The 20286-nt window shown below is 39.4% G+C and overlaps 1 protein-coding gene across 3 annotated transcripts in view; it reads left to right on the forward strand.

Annotated features, from left to right (window-relative positions):
* SLC44A1 (solute carrier family 44 member 1) overlaps nucleotides 1–20286 on the forward strand; it is a 194810-nt gene that overhangs the window by 56993 nt on the left and 117531 nt on the right. For all 3 annotated transcript variants that reach the window (XM_032860763.1, XM_032860762.1, XM_032860761.1), the window contains exon 3: nucleotides 5956–6098. In XM_032860763.1, the coding sequence (XP_032716654.1) occupies nucleotides 5956–6098 (143 nt within the window). The remainder of the gene's footprint in view (nucleotides 1–5955; nucleotides 6099–20286) is intronic.

Here is a 20286-nt window from a genome sequence, read left to right on the forward strand (position 1 = left end):
TGAGGTTCAGAGTAGGGCTTTTCAGATCAAATCTGACCACAGCTTGTAAGTTCCAAACCACAATTTCTGTACGTGAAGGAACAAGAATGAGATGGATAAACAAAGCACTGTGTTAGGAGCCAGAAAGTCACCTGATTATACTCAGTGAAGAGCTCCTTGGTAAAAACAACTTGTAGAATGAAACGTGGGCTGCATGGCCTCAAGATCCTTCCCATGTTGGACAGTGTGACTCCATTCTGTTTCAAGGGAAAGAGATATGAATGAGAAGAGAGAAGAGATCCATCTGGACCCTCTCTGCCCAGATGAGGCAGGAAAGAGGGGGCTCCTTGGCCCTGATAGGAGTGCTTACTATGGACAGTGGTGACGCCCTACCACGTACTCCTGATACCGGGCGCTGCTTACTGTGGACTCGGGACTATTCTGCATGTGACGCAGAAACATTTACATTTCACAGCTATACAATGAAGTCGCTGCTGTTGTTAACATCATTCTCATTTTACAGATAAGAAAACAGAGGCACAGGGCTATGTTAAGTAACTTGTCTATGTTACACAGTGGCAGGATTGGACCTGGAAGAGAAGAGCTCTAGAAGGCGAGGCCTCAAGAATAGTCCTTCCTTTGTTGCCTGGAGTTGGAACTATAGAAAAGTTGTTGTTTGGAACATGGACACACTAACTTCACCTGCCAGGAGAAAGTGGTCTCGTCAGGATTTCAGATTCTAAGCAAACAGTTTAGCATTCTTACTTCCTCTTGTGCAGTTAGGAGGCAAGAGTGATGGCCAGAGGCGTGGATAAGGGAGACCGAGGAGTCTGCTCTACTCCATACTCTTACATGTGCGGTCTGGTAAGGAACGATACTACAAAGGCAGACAGGGTAGATGGAGGAAAGGAAAGTGGCCTGGGGAAATGTGGAATGAGAAGATGAGTTTGGGAGAGGTAGGGTGTGGGTAAAGATAAGCAGTGGGAAAGGCAGAGTTGGGAGTTTTGGAGAAGGCTCTGGACTAGAGCTGGGAGTAGGAGACGACATTGCATATGTTGTCCCTTCAGACCACTTTCAAGGACCTTTTTTATTTTATAGCACTAGTCTCTTTCCCAGCGCATAGTGTTTCTACCTCATTAACTATTGTTGAGCATGCAGCACAAAGTGAAAGACTCAAAGACTGACTGCAGTGTTTAGTCATCTGTGCGATGGTCTGAGCTCTGGCAGGATCAGAGAGTAGGAATAGCACACCAAAAATTACCCCGAGGTTACCTGATCCAAATACCTGTCTCCTTTCTGTCAAATCTTTGTTTCGTTCCTTTTTTTTTTGGGGGGGGGGATTATGTTAAAATACACATAATGTAAAATTTGCCATTTAAACTGTTTTTAAAGTTTGAATCGATTTGCTTTTAATCCACTCTTGTTTGTTGTATCCTTGGTCACTCTGCTGGACCCAATGTGTTTATCCTACTTCCTGCAAGTATAGTCTGAAACATTTTACTCTCTACCTACTTTTCCTTAGGGTCATAAAATTCGGGACGAGGAGAGGGCTTTATAGATTAATCTAGTTCAAGCCTCGTGTCAGGTAGGGAAACCGAGTCTCGGTATTTAAAGTGACTTCCCCACAATCATAAGGATCATTTGAGGCCAAGCTGGGTTCAGTGTCTAGCATTCCTTGCCCATGTGTTTTATTTCTTTTATTCATTGTTCCGGCTGCCCGTGAAACTAAACCTCTCTGATCTTGCTTCCTCACACCTCATTATATTCTGATCTTTTGAGAACATGTCAGGTCTTTCAGGGTAAACTTGATGTCATAACTCTTTCATCCCCTGCATGACATCTTCTGTTTGATTGTGCTCGATAAATGCTTATTGACAGGATTCTTCTAGGCTTCCAGTCATATTTGCTTATTGCTTCTTTCTTCTTTCTTAGAGTAATGCATCCTATTAAACTTTAGAGAGATCTGGAAGATTGGGAGAATGTTTAAATTTTTTGTTTGTTTATATAAATATTAGCTCTGCATCAGACATTCTTATCCTGTCTGCTGGGTCCTAATAGCCTTTCAGGTCTCAGGGTTCTACAGAGGAGAAACAGAAGCCAAATGTTACTTTGAGGTTTGACAAATTAGTTATTAAGAGATTGACTCCCAAGCTTTGGTTGAGTTTAGGGATAGAGGTAGAGGATTAGGGATAGAGCTAAGGAGGTAGTATTTGAGGAAAAAGGGTATGGGCATATTTTCTTGAATCCCTAGGAGAGAGCTGTAGGAGTAAGTTCTTTTTTGCCTGTGTTTTTATTTTGAAACATTTTGCCATATTCATATTTCATCCCCACCTGCCACACAGGTTTTGGCTGACCCATTTTTTTTTCTGCCCCCCCAAAACCAAAATTAAGGCCTTCTGCTTTGCTCAGTTGCATGTTAAGTCTCCAGGTTTGAAATTCAAACATGCTTGTGAAATAAAGTATGTCCCTCCTTTTGACTAAAATGTATGAATCTAAGCAAATCCTCCTTCTTACATTGAAATAATGAGCACAGTTCATTAATTAGCAAACTGTCTTTCTCCTGCTTAGGCAATAGGGAACTTAATGAGTTTGCAAGATCTGGCTTGGGATCCATACCACCGGATGCCCTGATGTGACTTGAGTCACCTCCTGTTCGTGATTCCATTTGTCTGCTCCTCCTCTCTCTCGAAAGAGCAGTTCTGCAAGCGCTTCAGTAACTCAGTCCTTTTAAGATTTTTAGCCACGGTTCTCTTCCTTACTAATAGGCTTACTTTCTCTGCCGTGATCGCTCTCTGCTATAGGCGTATAAAAGCTTTCCTCATCCCCCTTATCATTTGCTTCATTAATATGATTTCCTTCTCTTGAATGCCTCTTCCTCTCCCTGCTTAGAGCCATTAAATTATTGAGTGCATTCTGTAAAGTTTCTCTCATCCTATTTTAATTTCATGTACCACATTTTTTTCTCATATGAAACTATATTGCTTCCCGCATTTGGACTTCAGAATTTTTTTTTTTTTAAAGGCGATTGTATTTTTAATTATATTTGGCCTAGTTCCCCATTGTCAGTACTTCTACCGTATGGGAAGTCCCTGGGATAACAGTCATGGTTTCTTCCTATCTTATTAGCTTACTTTTTTCTCCTTGCTTTCTCCCCTGCAGCTTCTCAACCTCTCTTCTCTAATGGCTTTGGAAGCTACTAAGCAACTAAGAAATTTAAGTGGCCTGTGTGAAAATACATCAGTGTCCCATTTTACCATATATATGTAACGTTTATAATTTATCCTCTGTCTACATCCCAGAGGGATGTGAGGTGGCTTATGATTAAAAAAAGAAGAAGAAGAAAACTCACATGTCCAACAGTACTGTTAAAAATAGTCAGAAAGGGAAATCAGAAACCATTTAAAGGAATCTGTAACACAAAGTACTTATCAAACATAAGAAAATGTCTATAAAAAGTGAAAGAAGAACATAACCTTTTAATTATGCAAGGGCTTTGCTATTTCAGGCTAGTGAAAAAAGATTGTAATTGTGGTCTGAATGCTTCTATGTAGTGTCACAATTACTGACAATATCGCTCATTTTCCCCCTAGAAATTTTTGTGCTAAAGGCGAGAACTGAAGGAGTTTTTGGTTAGTCCCCAGTTATTGGTGTCAACTTCTGTAGTCTGGCTTTATCCTTCAAATTTCCCACTAACAGCTACCATGTCTTATGACCAGCCATGTACCAGACCAGCTAGGGCTTAGAGATGCATTATCTCCTTTAGTCTTCATCATGACATTCATATCTTATATGAAATAGATGATAGTGCTTTGTAAGGGATGAGGAAGAAACACTCCAAGTATGTAATTGGATCAAAGTCACGTAGGTAGTAAGTGGTAGAGCCAGGGTTTAAATCCAGCTCTCTCTGTGTTCCCTTTCTGTTATTCTCTGATTCTTCTTGTTAAAGAACTGTGTTGGAAAGGTTAGCTATTAAACCTCCTAATGTTTACCTCCACTTCCAGGTTTTGTTCGGTGTGGGATTTCCTAATTGGAAGTTCAACGATACGTTTAAAATGGCATGCTGGTTTGCACATGTGTATGTGTGCAGGGGCTTAAATGTTTTTTAATCTCATGTTTTACTGTTGGCTTGAGGTCCTGACATGGAACTATCTTGCTTTTTCCATGGAGAAATCCAGAGAGAGGGAGGGGGCAAAAGGCGAGGGTGAATGAGTGGGTCCAGACCAGCCTCTGCCTAACCCTAGTACAAGCAGTTAGCTGCTCTTGAAGGCAGAAGGGTACTAACATTTTTATTGAAACAGACACTTACATGCATTATTTCATGTGATTCTCATAGCAGCCTTTGTGTTAAGTGGTTTTATCCTCAATTTATAGACGGGAATACTGAAGCACAGAGCAATAAGCAGGTTTGGCCAATGTCACACAGGTAGAATATAGAGTCATCAGTATTCCTTTGATCAGTGAAGGTGTATCTGACCCCGAACCCGTGATCTTTTCCTTTACACATTCTCATTTCTAACAATAATAATAGCTAATATTTATTGAGCTCTGTGTGCTGAGCAGGATTCTTACCACTTTACTGGATTATTTCATTTAATCCATACAGCGCTCTTATGAGCTATACACTCACTATCCCACTTTACAGGTGAGTAAATTGAGGGACGGAGACTTAACGTAACTTGGCAGGGATCAGAAGGCATGACAGCAGCAACTCGGTCTGCTCTGGAGTAGACTTTTTTATAAGCCATAGTTTCAAGCAGTTTCTATTAGCTAGAGCCACACTCTCCCTCCCGCCCCTTTCCTCACCTGCAAGATAAAACTAGAGGGGTTATTTAGAAAAAAAAGAGTTTGTTTGCCTTTTTAGGAAAGTATGTTTAAGAGAGAAACACTCTTCTTGGAGGAAGTGCATGTGGGTACTGTACTGAGCACCATGGGCCCAAGATCTAGCTGAGCTGCTTACATGTGTCCTACTCATGAGATTTGGCTAGAATACATTAAACAGTGATAATCCCTGCCTTCATTGGCCACTTCATGAAGAAAAATAAGAACTCACCCTTTTAATGACCACATTGCAAGATTTTTCTAACCCCAGTCTTTTTGCCCAGTTTAGTTTATCAGTAGTGATTCACCTTATTTCCTGCTGTTATGCCTGCTCCCTGCAGTGAGTGTAGGCTGGATTGCTCTGTCTTGGTCAGCGCATACTTGACTCAGCAGGTATGATACATTCCCGAAGCATCTACCATTTATTTGCCTTTGGCACTGTGATGAAGCCTATTCCCATGAAATGGAGTGACCTTTGTGGCACACAGACCCAGTGCCTCCCGCTCCTTGAGTCTGCAGTATTAAAAGCATGGTGGTGTTTCATGGCATAATTCTTTGGCTTGTATACAGCTTTACTGCAGGAAGGAAACAGGAGTGTTGCGTGCACCAGTGATAATTTTAAAACCCACACACCTACTCTTCTTTGAATTTTTTTCTTTCATCTGTTATTGTTGTCCGTTTAACAGAGCTCCTTTGCAACCAAATAAAAGTAAAGAATGAAACAAGCAGGGTTTGATTTAATGCTTTGATCTTTACTAGCTTCTTTGGCGTTGGGCAACTTATTGAACCTCTCTGGGCCTCAGTTTCCCCATCCTGAGGATTAGTGATAATGTCTGGTAAGCACTTAGTAGGAGCCTGGCACAGCACAGATGTTCCATACAGAGAAGCCGCTGTTAACAATTATAAAATGCGTAGACGATCTTATGATGTCAGAGCTTAAGATTTGTTTTGTTACGGTAGTAAATAGTGTTTCCCTGTGGACTTCTCTGTGCTGCTTTTGTGAAATCCCAGGAAAACAGTAGAATAGTGTTTGCAATAAGGAAAGATAGCTCTTTGTTCCCTTCAGTGGACAAAAGAAGCTCATTATTGTATCAAGTAGTGACTGTTGTTATTGAACTGGTTTATTTGTATGTTTTTTCTGTTGTTTTTTTTTTCTAGGGATTTATTTGTGGCTTTTCGATAGCAACAGGTGCAGCAGCGAGACTAGTGTCAGGATACGACAGCTATGGAAATATCTGTGGGCAGAAAAATGCCAAGTTGGAAGCAATACCAAACAGTGGCATGGACCACACCCATCGGAAGTGAGTAGACTGTTGGCTGAATGAAGGGGGGTAGAAAATCCTGCTTTTCTTACTGTTATAAAAATAATATCTTACTGAATATTATTTTTATATGTCTCCTGTTGGTGTTTTTATTTTTATTTTTTTAACTGCCCACTCAAATTAGTCCTGTTTTTGGTCTGTAAATACATTTCCAGGAAATAAAATTAGCTGCCAAGTTAAAATTAACTATCTTAAGGTTTTAATGAGTAAAGGCTTGATTTGAGAGGTTTCTACCTATACTCTCTTTTCCCATTAGCCTTTAGATTGTACATGAAGTTTTAACTCAGGAAATAATGTAATTATTTTTTTCTTCCTGAGATTGTACTTGATGGGGGACAGAAGGATGATAATGGATTTTGAAACATTAAATGAAATGGATTAACGAAACATTTTGTGATGCATCATTTATAAGTACAGTACACATCAATTTCCAATTTTATGAAGGATAACATTTTCTTTGTCAGACTTTAAAATTTGTTTTGTGTTCTCAGGCTTCATCTTTTGCATTTTATGAAATTCCTGTCTTAATTGCCTTTTTTCTTCATGAGAGCTATTACTTCATTTTTAATGTCTGTGAGGAAAATGTCATCAAACATATCTTAGGTATGATGTCAATATATTTGTCCACACTGTATATTAATGTCCCATCACACTTGATTAGACAAGTGTAATAAATGAAAACAGGTCTTCAGAATTAACCAAAGTAATGGGTTACTCAATTCAATTAATAACATTTAAGAAGCATTTTCCAGGATATAGTAGCTTGCTTTATTTATTTATTTTTTTATTTATGATTTTATTTACTTATTTGACAGGAGAGTGAGCACAAGTAGGGGGAGTATCAGGGAGAGGGAGAAGCAGGCTCCCCTCCCCATTCATCAGGGAGCCCAATGTGGGGCTCCATCCCAGAAGCCTCGGATCATGACCTGAAAGGCAGATGCTTAATGACTGAGCCACCCAGCTGCCCCATAGTAGCTATATTTATTATTAGATAAATCTGTTTGTTAAATCAGGGCCCTTCCTGAAAAGTATAAGATTGATTTGATAATTTCACAAACTTGAAGAAATCCAGATAGTTAATCATATCTCAGAGATATTCCCCCATTGAAAGAAGGAATAATGCATTTTAAATAAATAAAATTTCAAATAATGACAGTGAATATTTGTGTAGCATATGATAGTTGGCAAGCGTATGATACCATGCTGTGAGGTAGGTGTAGCAGAGATTTAGAGAGATTGAAGTGATTTTTCTCAAAAGTCTGGTTGGTCAGTGGAATATCAAACACAGACTATGAGCTTTATTCTGGATAAGCACCTGCATCCCTTGACAGAAGTGAAAATTGGACTCACGGAGAGTAATTTGGAGGATTTTCATTTATCGCTTTTTTTATTGCTTTATAGAATTAACACAATGTTTAGGCCTTGTGTTATTTCTGATACCGAGATAGCCCATCCATATATTTTTAAACTTTTTCTTTGAAATAATTTTAGACTCCTAGAAGTTACAAAATAGTACAGAATTCCACATCTTTTGTTGTTGTTGTAGGTAGTGTCTATGCTGTCCAATACATTTTGACTCTTCAGTGCTGGTGACATGTATCAAACATGAAATATTACCAATTAGGTAATGGTGGAGATAGGAGGAAAAGAGCTCTCTTCCCTCAGATCTATTGCTCACATGAGGTCATACTCATGTTTATGGCTCCCTTTATAACTTGCTGATGGTTCCAAGCGTATTGTCACCATAAGGTTTGTATAAATGTCACTCTTCACACTTAACCTTATGGAAGTTCACTTAATCAATTTTTAATTTCAAATCCTTGTATTTTCTATATACTGATATAGATATTCTCTATATACTATATGTTCTATACACTATACACACACACACACACACACACAAATTTTTATGTATATTGGTCTTTTGCAAAGAGAGCCTGCTTATTATTCCAAAAAAAGTGGTTACTTTTCCCTGAGTGCTTAAGCATAGTTGGGAGCCATTCATGGATTGCTGTAGAAGAAATAGTTTCCCAAGTGTAGCTATACCTTAAGTATAAATGTTTGTTTGTTTGTTTGTTTGTTTGTTTATGGAGAGGGAGAAGGTGAGAGAGACTCTCACCCGGGCTCAGTCTCACAACCCTGAGATCATGAGCTGAGCCAAAATCCAGACACTCAACCAAATGTACCACCCAGGGCCCCCTATTTATTTATTTTTGATCTCTACTTCTCCTCTGCATGTAAACATTTTAGTGCTGACCCATGTAAGTATTCTAACTATAAATGGAATATATATATTTTTAATGACTCATACATTTTGAACATTCCTTTCTCAGGTAAGTCTATCCTGTTTGGGTCTTAAAGAAGGCACAGTGCCTTTGCGTTTGTTACTTTTACTCCATCCTCTTCTTTTTCCTGCCAATTGCATTTGTTTCCTCCTTTTTCATTAACTTCCTGATATATCTTTGTCTTCATTACTACCATAGCTACCATACCTACCATAGCTGTAGAATTTTTTTATATCTCTGTTTTGTCTGTTGCTGCCTCAACTTGATCTTGATCACTATTTTCTCCCATTTCTTATCCTCAGTAAGTGTCAGTACCTGGTACTTACTAGGACCTACCTCCATACATATTTGTTGAATAAGTTAATAAATAAATCCTCTAAAATCTTGAATACAACTCACTCTTTCATGCTTTAATGAGTATTGTTTTCTCCGTCAGAAAGAAACGTTTCTCCCATTCTTCATGTGGCTAAATTCTACTCATCCTTCAGTCCTCACTATAAATGTTATTTCCTAGAAAGGTCTTTTTTGATCTCACAATTTAAATCAGGTATTTAAAAATACTTTCTCACGGGGTGCCTGGCTAGCTTAGTCAGTAGAACATGTGCTTCTTGATCTTGACGTTGTGAGTTCGAACTCCATGTTGGGTGTTGAGTGTACTTAAATAAATAAATAAATGAAATTATTTGTGAAATAAATGAAATTAAATAAATAAATGAAAAAAATAAAAATATTCTCATTGTGTCTTATAATATATGTAATTACGTATATATTTTGTGATTATTTATTAAATGTGTCTTCTAAGTTCTGTGAAAGCAGAGGTGAGGTCTGTTTTCAGTACTGTATCCTTAGTACCTGGAATGTAGTAGATACTCTCAAATGTTTGTTGAATGGGTAAAAAATATATTTTCTTAAAATATTTTCTAGGAAGTGAATTACCAAGTTTGAGGATAAGATTAAGACCACTAATAAATATTTTAAGATTAATTTAAGATTATTAATAAAAATTATTGATGAATATGGCTTTCCATAAAGTCTGTTCCATTTACATTCCTGCTAATGTCTGAGATTGCTTTATCTTTGCTAGTATTACTAGTTTTTATTTTTTTACTCATTTGGTTAACCAAGAAATGGCATTTTATAGTTTTAATTTGCGCATCTTTTGTTATTCGGGAGTGTGAGCCTCTTTTCCGCACATGTTTGTTGACCTCAGGACAACTGTTGTGCTAGCTTATCTATTCCTGGCCTTCTAATCTCTAATCTTCTCCATCCTTTATGCTGTGATAGGATTAAGTTCTTTCAAACACTTTTTATGTTCACTTCCCTGCTCAAGAGCCTTTACTTTAGTGTTGTTGATGCGTACAGTATTAAAGGTGAGCCCACTCAACCTTCCAGGCTTCCCGTGATCTAGACCCATTGTATCTGTTCAGTCCTTTCCCACTGTTTCTCAGTGAAATAGTAGTGTTCAAGATACTCATTCTTCCTGTGTACTATCCCCTCTCCCTCTCTGCCAGTCTGAATTCTTGAAAGACTTAAGGTGTCCTGACCTCTTCATGAAATATTTCAAAACAAACTTTATCCCATAGTGACCTTTTATTACCCAAACTTTCCTATCTCAAATTTGTTTTTCTGTTGCCTCAAAGTCCTTTTCCAATTATAATGTGTGTTTCTTCTGCCTGTAGTAATGATCATTTGCTAGGTAACAATGTTACTATAAACTTAGTGGCTTAAGACAAGATACATTTGCCATCTCATAGTTTCTTTGGGTCAGGAATAGGGTATAGCTTAGCTGGGTCTCCTGCTTCAGAGTGTCTTGCAGGACTGAGATCAACGTGTTGGTCAGGGCTGGGGCTCTGCTGGGAGTTCCCCTTCCAAACTCATATAGTTGGCAGCACTTTCATGATAGTTGGACAGAGAGCCTTAGCACTTTGTGGCCATAAGCCTGGGGCCACCCTCAGTGCATGCTATGTGGGCTACTCCATATGGTGGCTTACTTCAAAGCCAGCAAGGGATAGTATCAGTAGAGTCTGCTAGCAAGATGGAAGTTAAATTTTTTGTAATATAATTATAGAAGTGATGTCCTGTCACCTTTGCCATATTCTACTTGTTAGAAGCAAGTCACAAGTCCCATCCAAAGTCAAGGGGAGGGAATTACACCAAAGTGTGAATTCCAAGAGGTGGGAATAATTGGGGCATCTTAAAGTCTTCTGCCACCCTGCCCAACTGTGTCTTGCTGGAGTGTCATGTTTTGTATAGCTCCCAGATTTGAACACCTGAGAGTTATTTCATAGTTATTGAGTTATTTCATAGCTTGTTGAATTGCAGTAATAGAGGAAGCAACAAAGCTAGAAGAAGACTAGGAAGGGGAAATGCCTTTGTCCTCTTCTAATTAGAAAATTTCAGGGATGCCTGGTTGGTTCAGTCAGTTAAGCATCTGCCTTTGGGTCAGGTCATGATCCTGGGGTTCTTGGATCAAGCCCCACTTTGGGCTCCCTGCTTAGTAGGGAGCCTGCTTCTTCATCTCCCTCTGCCCCTCCCCCTGCTCATGTGTTCTCTCTCTCTCTGTCTCTCTTTCTCAAATAAATAAATAAAATCTTCAAAAAATGTTGAAAATGCCAGGGTGCCCGCCCAGGTGGCTCAGTTGTTAAGCGTCTGCCTTCGGCTTAGGTCATGATCCCAGAGTCCTGGGATCAAGCCCCACATCAGGCTCCCTGCTTAGCAGGAAGCCTGCTTCTTCTGCTCCCACTCCCCCTGCTTGTGTTTCCTTTCTTGCTTCTCTCTGTCAAATAAATAAAATCTTAAAAAAAAAAAAAGTTTAAGATGCTAAGATGACTATAGGATTCTATTAGTGGTAAAGAAAAGGCAATATTTTATTGCCTTACCATTCTTTTTTTTAAAGGTTTATTTATTTGACAGAGAAGGGGAGGGGCAGATGGAGAGGAAGAGATGGCATCTTAAGCAGGCTCCACCAGCAGAGAGCCCAAGGTGGGGCTCGATTCAGGACCCTGAAGTCATGACCTAAGCCAAAATCAAGAGTTGGCTGCTTAACTGACTGAGCCACCCAGGGGCCCCTGTTGCCTTCTTACTCTAATTATAATGTGTTCTTTTTCTTCAAGTAATATTTTGACCCAATAATATATATTTACTGCAGTAAGAAGGATGTAAAGAAAAATGGCAGATAATATTGTATGAGATACAGAGAGACCCCAACTTCAAATGGATTATGTTCCCAAAGTTTACTTTTAAGTTGGTTAAGATATATACAACTCTTCTGCATAGAACCTGCTGTAAATAAGATTCTGAGGCTCACTTAACTCAGAAAACTCGTTTATCTTAGAATCATAGACTGTCAGAGGTGAAAGGGATCTTCAAGATTATCTAGTGTGTAACCACCTTAAAACATCCTGTCAAATATTGGTAAGCCTTGTGTGTAACCTCCGTAAACCACCCCATCAAATACTGGCTGAGTGCCAACTAAGGTTCAGAGAAGAAAATGACTTGTTTTGTAGTTGGGCTATTATTATGTAGCAGAGATGCTAGAGAACAAGTGTAAGCCTTATAGTCTTTTGGGGGGGGGATGTAGGGGATGGGGTAGTAATAATATATTTGAACTCTGATCGACAATTCCAAAATTCTACATTGCCTTCCATTTTCTAAACCCACCATTCTTCTACGTTTTACATTGCCTACCATTTTCAAAACCACAAAGCTAGCTTTACAGTGTATGTGTCAATTTTTAGAGTATTATTATTATAGAAATTGTTCCCAAAGGGGAAGCCCCCTGTCCTCCATATCAATTTGGATAGAATAGGGCTGCTTCTAGTTCTAAGATACCTGGATCTGTGGATATGGGGACTATACTAGAGCAAAACATCTAGCTCTGTTGGCCCCTGGGGAGATAATTGGAGGAGGGGGGAAGCACTGTGTTTCCACTATGGATGTTACCTTTGTCATGGGTATTTGGGGTGGGAGAGGCTATGGCAGGGTGGCATTGACGCTTAGTGTTCATAGATTATTGGAAAGCCAGTTGTGGGGTATGTAGAGAATTGCTTTTAATCTTTCTTACGTAGGTATTATATCACTTATTAGAAATGTTTTCTCCATCCTGCAAATAATCCTAACACAGAGCTTAGTGACTCTTTCTTTGTGACTCTTAAGAAATTTTCTCAGTGAGGTGGTACGTGAGACCTATCTCACGTACCAGTATTGATTTTTTCATAGAGGTTCCAAAGATATATTTTTTGCACAAATCTAACTTTGTTCTTTATCTTTTTATCTTTCCTCTAAGGAAGCCATTTAAAGCCCCAATCACTGATAAAGGCTCTTTGACCGTAAAATGCCTCTCAGATTTCAGATAATCAGTATTAACAGGATGTACAGGAAATAGAGGTCTGAGGAGGCTGATGGCATACATTTGTAAGTAAAATCTACAGGGGGCATTTTGTTTGAGACCTTTTTCAATTACCTTCCTTACCTGTGGCAGGGTATCTAATGCGAGTTTTACTTCTTTTTTTCAACTGTTTCATTCCCCAGAAATCCACAGCATAGAATGTACGTGGTGGAAGGACTCTGGAGATCACGGAGCCCCTTCATTTTACAGGTGAAGTGACTGAGGTTTAGGATACATCAGCGGCTTGATGAAACAATAGTATCAGGACTAGCACCCACTCTTGAATGCACAGTCTAGTGCTCTTTGCATTATTTCCTGGTGAGCTACACAATGCTTCCAGTTACCCACCTTTTTTTTTTTTTTTTTTTTACCTTTTAGGGCCTCTGCCTCTGATTTTTTTTTTTAAGATTTTTAAATTTTTTTTTAAGATTTATTTGTCAGAGTGAGAGAGAGAGTGCTGATGCACGCACAAGCAGGGGGAGCAGCAGTCAGAGGGAGAAGCGGACTCCCTGCTGAGCAAGGAGCCCGATGGGGGACTTGATCCCAGGACCCTGGGATCATGACCCCAGCCAAAGGCAGACCCTTAACCGAGACTGAGTCACCCAGGCATTCCCCTCTGAACATTTAAAGATGAAAAACTTTTAGTAGAATACACAGAGAAGAAAGGGTGGGTTATATAAATTAATAGTTACAACTAAAGAAACTTTGAAACCTACCCAATCTATGAAGGCTTCGAACAATCTGAAGGCAATTTGGTGGTGGCCCTGGAACCACCGCTGTATTAGGTGCTACTACAGCTGTTAACAGATGGCCACCAACTAAGTGGCTTGAAACAACAACGTTCTCTCTAAGTCAGAGGTCTGCGTGGCAAGGCTCAACTGATTCCCTGTTCCAGGTTTCACAAGGCTGAAATAAAATATCGGCAGGGCTGTGTTCCTCTCCGGAGGCTCTGGGGGCTGAATCTTCTTCCAAGCTCATTCATGCTGTTGCCAGAATTCGGTTCCATGTGGTTGTCAGACCGAGATCACATTTCCTTGCTGGTTGTCAACGAGGAGTCGTTCTCAGTTTCTGGAGGCAGCCTGTATATCCTATAGCCTATATTCTGGGTTTCATGGTCCATTTCAGTTAGCAACAGTCAGCCAGATCCTTCTCATGCTTAAGTTTCCCTGGCCTACCCCCCTTCTTCAGGGTAGCATCTTGGTTCTAGATTATCCATTTGGTGGAAAAATTGCTTAGCCAGTGACTTGGGGTTCAGGGGCAGTCATTTGAAGTAGAGTTTTAGAGCCTTAGGTTGGAGGATCTGAGCAGGACTTGCCTTCTAGCAAAGGGAAAATCAAATAAAGTAGGCTTCTGGAGCGGTGATGGGGGTGGAAACTGGTGAATGGATGGTCATGTGGGTTCTTGGGCCACGTGGCAGCTCAAGAGCCCATCTCTTGTGAGGATGGGATTCCAGTTAGAAGGCCAGACTTGGTTCTCATTGGCTGAAGAACATTGTGTACAGGTTGGAGTTCTGTAGGACATGCTAAAGCTGGCTGAAAACTGGCACCCACGGTGAAGAGCTCCTAACTCTTATCTCATGGACTTACAGAGGCTTCAGAGAGGAGAGACAGTGCCTTTCGTTCACTGCTAATGCTTGGGTTTTACAGTGTTCAGGGTATTTTTCAGAGCAGCTCAATAGATCACCTGCTCATTCCTGTAGCTAGAGATAGCTTTGAACAAATGGAGATATTTTAAGCCTTCGATGAGTTTGGTTTTGCTTTGGGGGAAAGCACTGTCCTCTTTGTGTCCTGTCAAATAGTCTCTGATTCTAACATTAATATCACCTCGCCTACTTGGCTCAATGCAAAGAAGAGAAGCCAAGGTGGATCCCCTGCGTGAACTTGCATTTGTGGACTCATTTTGTCACAAGCTGATAAGCATTTGAAAACAGTAACACCTCAGATGTTCTAAATGGAAACTGAAGAGCGATATTTATGCCCTTTCCCCTAAACTTTATTTTTCTCTCATGGAAAAATGTTAGAAGGTGTAAAAATGATAGGTAAATTTTCTGAAGGCAAATTTATGGAGGCAGCTTTGGATTTTTTTTTTTTTTTTTTTTTTTTTTTTTTGCCATATTTTGGGACCGCACCACTCTTTAGCTTGAATTTTCAAACTTTTTACAAAGGTAACATCTGTGTTACTAGTATAACTCTAACGTTAGGATAATACTTGCTATGGATAATACTGCTAGCAATTTGAAAGAAGAGATTCAGTTAAATACCTTAGAAAATACAGGAGCTGAAACCTGAAATGTTTTGCAGATTCTGAATAGGGAAGTAAAAAGCCACTTAGAATTCTGAGATGGCATGCGTGCAATGAGGCAAGGATGGGGTGATTGGTTTCTCTGTGTTATCTGCTTCAGTGTGTATCCTCCTCTAGCTACATTAAACAGCTGATTATACATGCTCAATCCAGACTTTCACTACTTGGGTTGGTTCCAGGTGAAGCAGACAACTGTAAATATTCTAAAAAGCTCTTGTCATTGTATGTAAGCTCATAGAAAATGACCTTTGTAATATATTTTAGGTAATTATTAACCACTTCAGCGTGAATTTTAAAGTCATTAGTTTGCCATCTATTTATTTATCGGGACCTGAGTATGAAGGCAACTGAGAAGTTGGAGGGTACACAGTCCATACATGACCACCCTCACTTCTGACACTAATTATAAATTTGGGTCCCTAAGACTACCTTTACTACTGAGACCAATTGCAAGTTGAGTGGGCCGTAAGACCATACTTAGGAAGCCTCACAGAACTCACTGAAGTCTATTATACTCACAGGGAAGAACTATAGATTAAAACCAGCCAATGAGAGAAGTACACAAGGCAGGGCATTCATTGTTTTCTCCCTGTAGAGTCAGGACATTTACTTAGCTGGCGCTGATATGTAACAGCACCCATGGCACATTGTCAACTGATAAGCTCACCCAAGTCTCAGTATTCAGAATTTTTATTGGGGCTTCATTATGCAGGTATGGTTCATTGTGCATGAGGCTGATTCTGTCTCTAATCCCTCTTATCAAGCAGAAAACACAAGATCACTCAAACTCCTAGTCTGCGTGACATTGCTGGTCTAAGTGTGGTCAACCCCTTGGGCACCTGGCTGGCTCAGTCAGTGGAGCGTGCAACTCTTGATGACAGGTTGTAAATTGGAGCTCCATGTTGGGTGTAGCAATTACTTAAAATTAAAATCTTAAGAAAAAGAAAAAAGTGGTTAACTCCTGCTCTAAATTCTATCTGGTGTGGCCTGCCCACGCCCTAAACCACATTGATTGGACTATCTGCTGTGACCCAGAGCCCCTGGTAAATAAAGACACGCCTTTGCCCAGAGCAAAGTCAAAACCTTTCCCTGAGTAGGTTAAATTCTTTACTGCATACTTTGAGTGTGTGGGACTTAATGAGGGACTCTTTAAGTTGGATTTTGTAAAGTACATTTTTCAAGATGAAATTTGAAATATTTTTTTTGTTTTATTAAGGTATAATTTATGTAACTGGTAACTGTATACAGTCACTCGCCCTCTATCACAGTCCACACTTCTGTTGCCCCCTGAAAATTGCCTCATATCCCTTTGCAGCCAGTTCTTCTCCCATCCTTGTTCCCAAGCAACCACTGATCTGCATTTTGATAGTATAGTTTTGCCTTTTCTAGAATTTCATATGCAAGAAATCATACAGTATATTGTGTTTTGTGTCTGTCCTCTTTAATTTGGCGTTATGTTAACGAGATTCATCCATGTTGTTAAACAATAGTTTGTTCCTTTTTTCCTTTTTTTTTTAAAGATTTTATTTTTTTATTAATTGACAGAGAGGCAATGAGAGAGGGAACACAAGCAGGGGGAGTGGGAGAGGGAGAAGCAGGCTTCCCGCTGAGCAGGGAGCCTGATGTGAGGTTCGATCTCAGGACTCTGGGATCATGACCTGAACCGAAGGCAGATGCTTTTAACAACTGAGCCACCCAAACACCCCTATTTTGTTCCTTTTTAATTACTGAGTGGTATTCCATTCCATTCCATTCCACATTTTGCTTGTCTGTTCACTACTTTTTGCATATTTGGGTTATTTATTTATTTAAAATAATTTTGTTCTATTGTAACTAACACTGCTTTGGAAATCTATGCATGTGATGCTGTATGGATATGTATTTCATTACTCTTGGATAAATACCTAGGTTTGGGATTGCTGAGTCATAATGAGGTTATGTTTAACTTTATGAGAAATTACGGAACTGTTTTCCAGAGGTGTTGCACCATTTTGCATTTCCAATGTGGCTGGTGTGTAGGGGTGCAAGAGGACTTGGTTCCAGGGGTTCCAAACAGACCAGGTTTGGCTGGTCACATGTGCATGTGATGGTATTTCCTTGTGGTTCTAACTCACATGTTTTAGTGGCCAGTGATGGTGAGCATCTTTTTAAAGTGTTGGATAACCATCCATATATCTTCTTTTGTAAAGTACTTGTTCAGATCTTTTGCACATTTTTTGACAACTTGATTTGTTTTAAAAAGTCTTAAGAGTTCTTTATATTTTCTGTTTATAAGACCTCTGTCAGGTATACGTTTTGCAAGTATTTCTCTCATTTGTGGTTTGCCTTTTTGTTTTCTTAATGGTTATCTTTTGACAAGCAAGTTTTCAATTTTGATGAAGTCTAATTTATCCGTTAGATACATTTAAAACACACACACAAAGATGTATTTTTTTTAATGGCTCATGTTCTTTGTATTCTGAGAAATCATTGGTGTAATCCCAAGTCATACAGATTTGTTTCTGTGTTTTTATAGCAGGGGCACAGGGGTGAGGAGCCAGGGGCCAGGTTCGGCCCCTTGCCCCTGACAAAATCCAAAAGCAGAGACACACGTGGTGGGGAAACAAGAAAGGAATTTATTTCAGTGAGGCCAACACCGGGAAGGCAGCTGACTAACGTCTCAAAGAGTGTCTTCAAAGTGCTGAAAATACTTCTAGGTTTATATAAGGAGAATATGGGACAAAGGTGGGTGGGTACGTGCAGGTGGGCAGTAAAGGTCAGGTCATCATTGTCTTAGGGTCAGTCCCGAGGGGTCTTGATGACTCGGGGCAGTCCTTCCTGCTCAAGGGTGCAGTTTTGGTTCCCATCAGGGGATGCTTTGCCTGCAGGGTCTTTTGCCTGAGTTAAGAGATAAGCTAGAAAGAAGAACTTAATCAGGAAGTACAGACTGAGGTCAAAATGGAGGTAGCTGACGTCCTCTTTCATTTTCCTCTAAAAGTTTTGTATCTAGCTCTTATGTTTATGCCTATGATCCATTTTGATTTAATGTTTGCATATGGTGTGAAAAGGTCAAGGTTTGTCTTCTTCTTCCAACATAGAAAAATCCAGTTATTCCAGCTTCATCTATTGAAAATACTGCCTTCCCTGTTGAATAACCTTGGTACCTTTGTTAAAAAAAAAAAAAAAAAAAAAAAAAGATTTTTAAATCTGAGGGCATGAAAGGAAGCTGATGGAGTTTCCAGTAGTGGCAGATACCAGTATTACAGAAAATATTAAAGGAAGGGTATCACCTCTTGTATAATACTGTTTTAAATAACTAGTTGGAACAAATTATATAAAAGAGATAAATGGAGTGTGTGTAGGTCAGTAGAGATAAAAATAATACTATCTACCAATGACAAGGGACTGTAACTTGAATGTTTAGGGGATTTGACAAAAATATATCTTGAAATGAGATGCTTAAATCATGGGTTATAAAACATACACCTAACTCAATTCAGTCATTTTTTTTTATCACTAGACAAAATATAATGAAAAACATAATATTTGTTTTATGAGAAAACAGAATCTAACAAGATACAGGGCCAAAAACAGAGAATTATAATACTTTAATAGAATGAAAAGAAAACAAATAATAAGAGAATATAATCTACTCCTGGCTGAGTAGTCTTTTTTTTTTTTTTTAGATTTTATTTATTTATTTGACAGGCAGAGATCACAAGCAGGGGGAGAGGCAGGCAGAGAGAGAGGAGGAAGCAGGCTCCCTTGATCCCAGGACCCTGGGATCACGACCTGAGCCGAAGGCAGAGGCTTTAACCCACTGAGCCACCCAGGCGCCCCGAGTAGTCTTAATATAATAAAAATGACGGTACTAACAAAGTTAATTTATAGATTTAATACAATACTAGTTAATATCCTGATAGGATGGTGAATTGGACTTGATTGATAGTATAAATCTCAGAATAAAGGAACAAGAAAGAACTTCAGGGGAGAACATTTTAAAAATCATTCTTGTTCCCAAAATAATTTGAAAGGATTAGAATTAGAAGCATATATTGTAAGACAGTTAAATGGGGATAAAAGAGCAGAGAGCCATACACCAAATTAACTACGGACTTTCTGGCTTTGAAGGTAGAAAGGGAAACTTGTGGGTTTCACCAAAGTTTGGATTCTTTCTTATTTATTTATTTATTTATTTATTTATTCTTAAATATTTTATTTATTTATTTGAAGGAGGGAAAGAGTGAGAGAGAATATGAGACCAGGGAGGGTCAGAGAGAGAAGCAGACTCCCCGCTGATCAGGGAGCCTGATACGGGGCTTGATCCAGGGACTGTGGGATCGTGACGTGACCTGAGCGGAAGGCAGAAACTCAACCAACTGAGCCACCCAGGTGCCCCAAAGTTTGCATATTTAAAGGCCTGTAGGCAGTCACTATAAATCACTTAAGTGGGCTGGGAATAAAATAATAGAGAATGTTGGACACTCTGAACTTAATATGTGTGTGCCCAATGAAAGGAGACTTTCTACTTGGTTTTAGCTGGTTTTTGGCCTGTGGGTGGATGGCCCAGTGGTGCTCCGTTTTCAAAAAAAGCCAGTAATCTTAAAAAAAAAAAAAAAAAAAAAAAGCCAGTAAGCTATTGATGGAAGGAGAGTAGGAGAGCACACATGACCTCTGGCCTTACTCTATTTAGGCTGTTTTAACAAAATATCACAGACTGAGAAGCTTAAAAACAACAGAAATTAAATTCTCTTAGTTCTGGAGACTAGAAATCTAAGGTCAAGACACTGGAATGATCACGTTCTCATGAAGGCCTTCTTTCTGGTTCATTGCTAATATTTTTCTCCCTGTGTCCTCACATGGTAGGAAGAGACAGGGATCTCTTTGGAACCTCTTTTATATGGGCACTCGCCCCACTCATGAGGGCTCCATCCTCATGACCTAGTCGTCTCTCAAAGACTCCTAATATAGCCACCTTTGGAAGTTAGGATTCAGCATATGAAATTTGGGGGCACACATTCTGGCCATAGCACGATCTTCTGATTCTTAAATATGGGCAGTTAGTGTAATGTCCAAACAAAACAGGTAGTGGGGAGGGGATCACTCATTGTCTAATTAGTGACTGTGTAGCTTAGAGTTGAACAAAAAGAAATTTTGAATTCAAAACCAACACTTACTCCCAAGTATATTAATGAGCCTGCCTAAATGCAGGTTA

The sequence above is a fragment of the Lontra canadensis genome, unplaced genomic scaffold (assembly GCF_010015895.1).
Source record: "Lontra canadensis isolate GAN:19392208 unplaced genomic scaffold, GSC_riverotter_1.0 scaffold19, whole genome shotgun sequence".
Lineage (NCBI taxonomy): Eukaryota > Metazoa > Chordata > Mammalia > Carnivora > Mustelidae > Lontra > Lontra canadensis.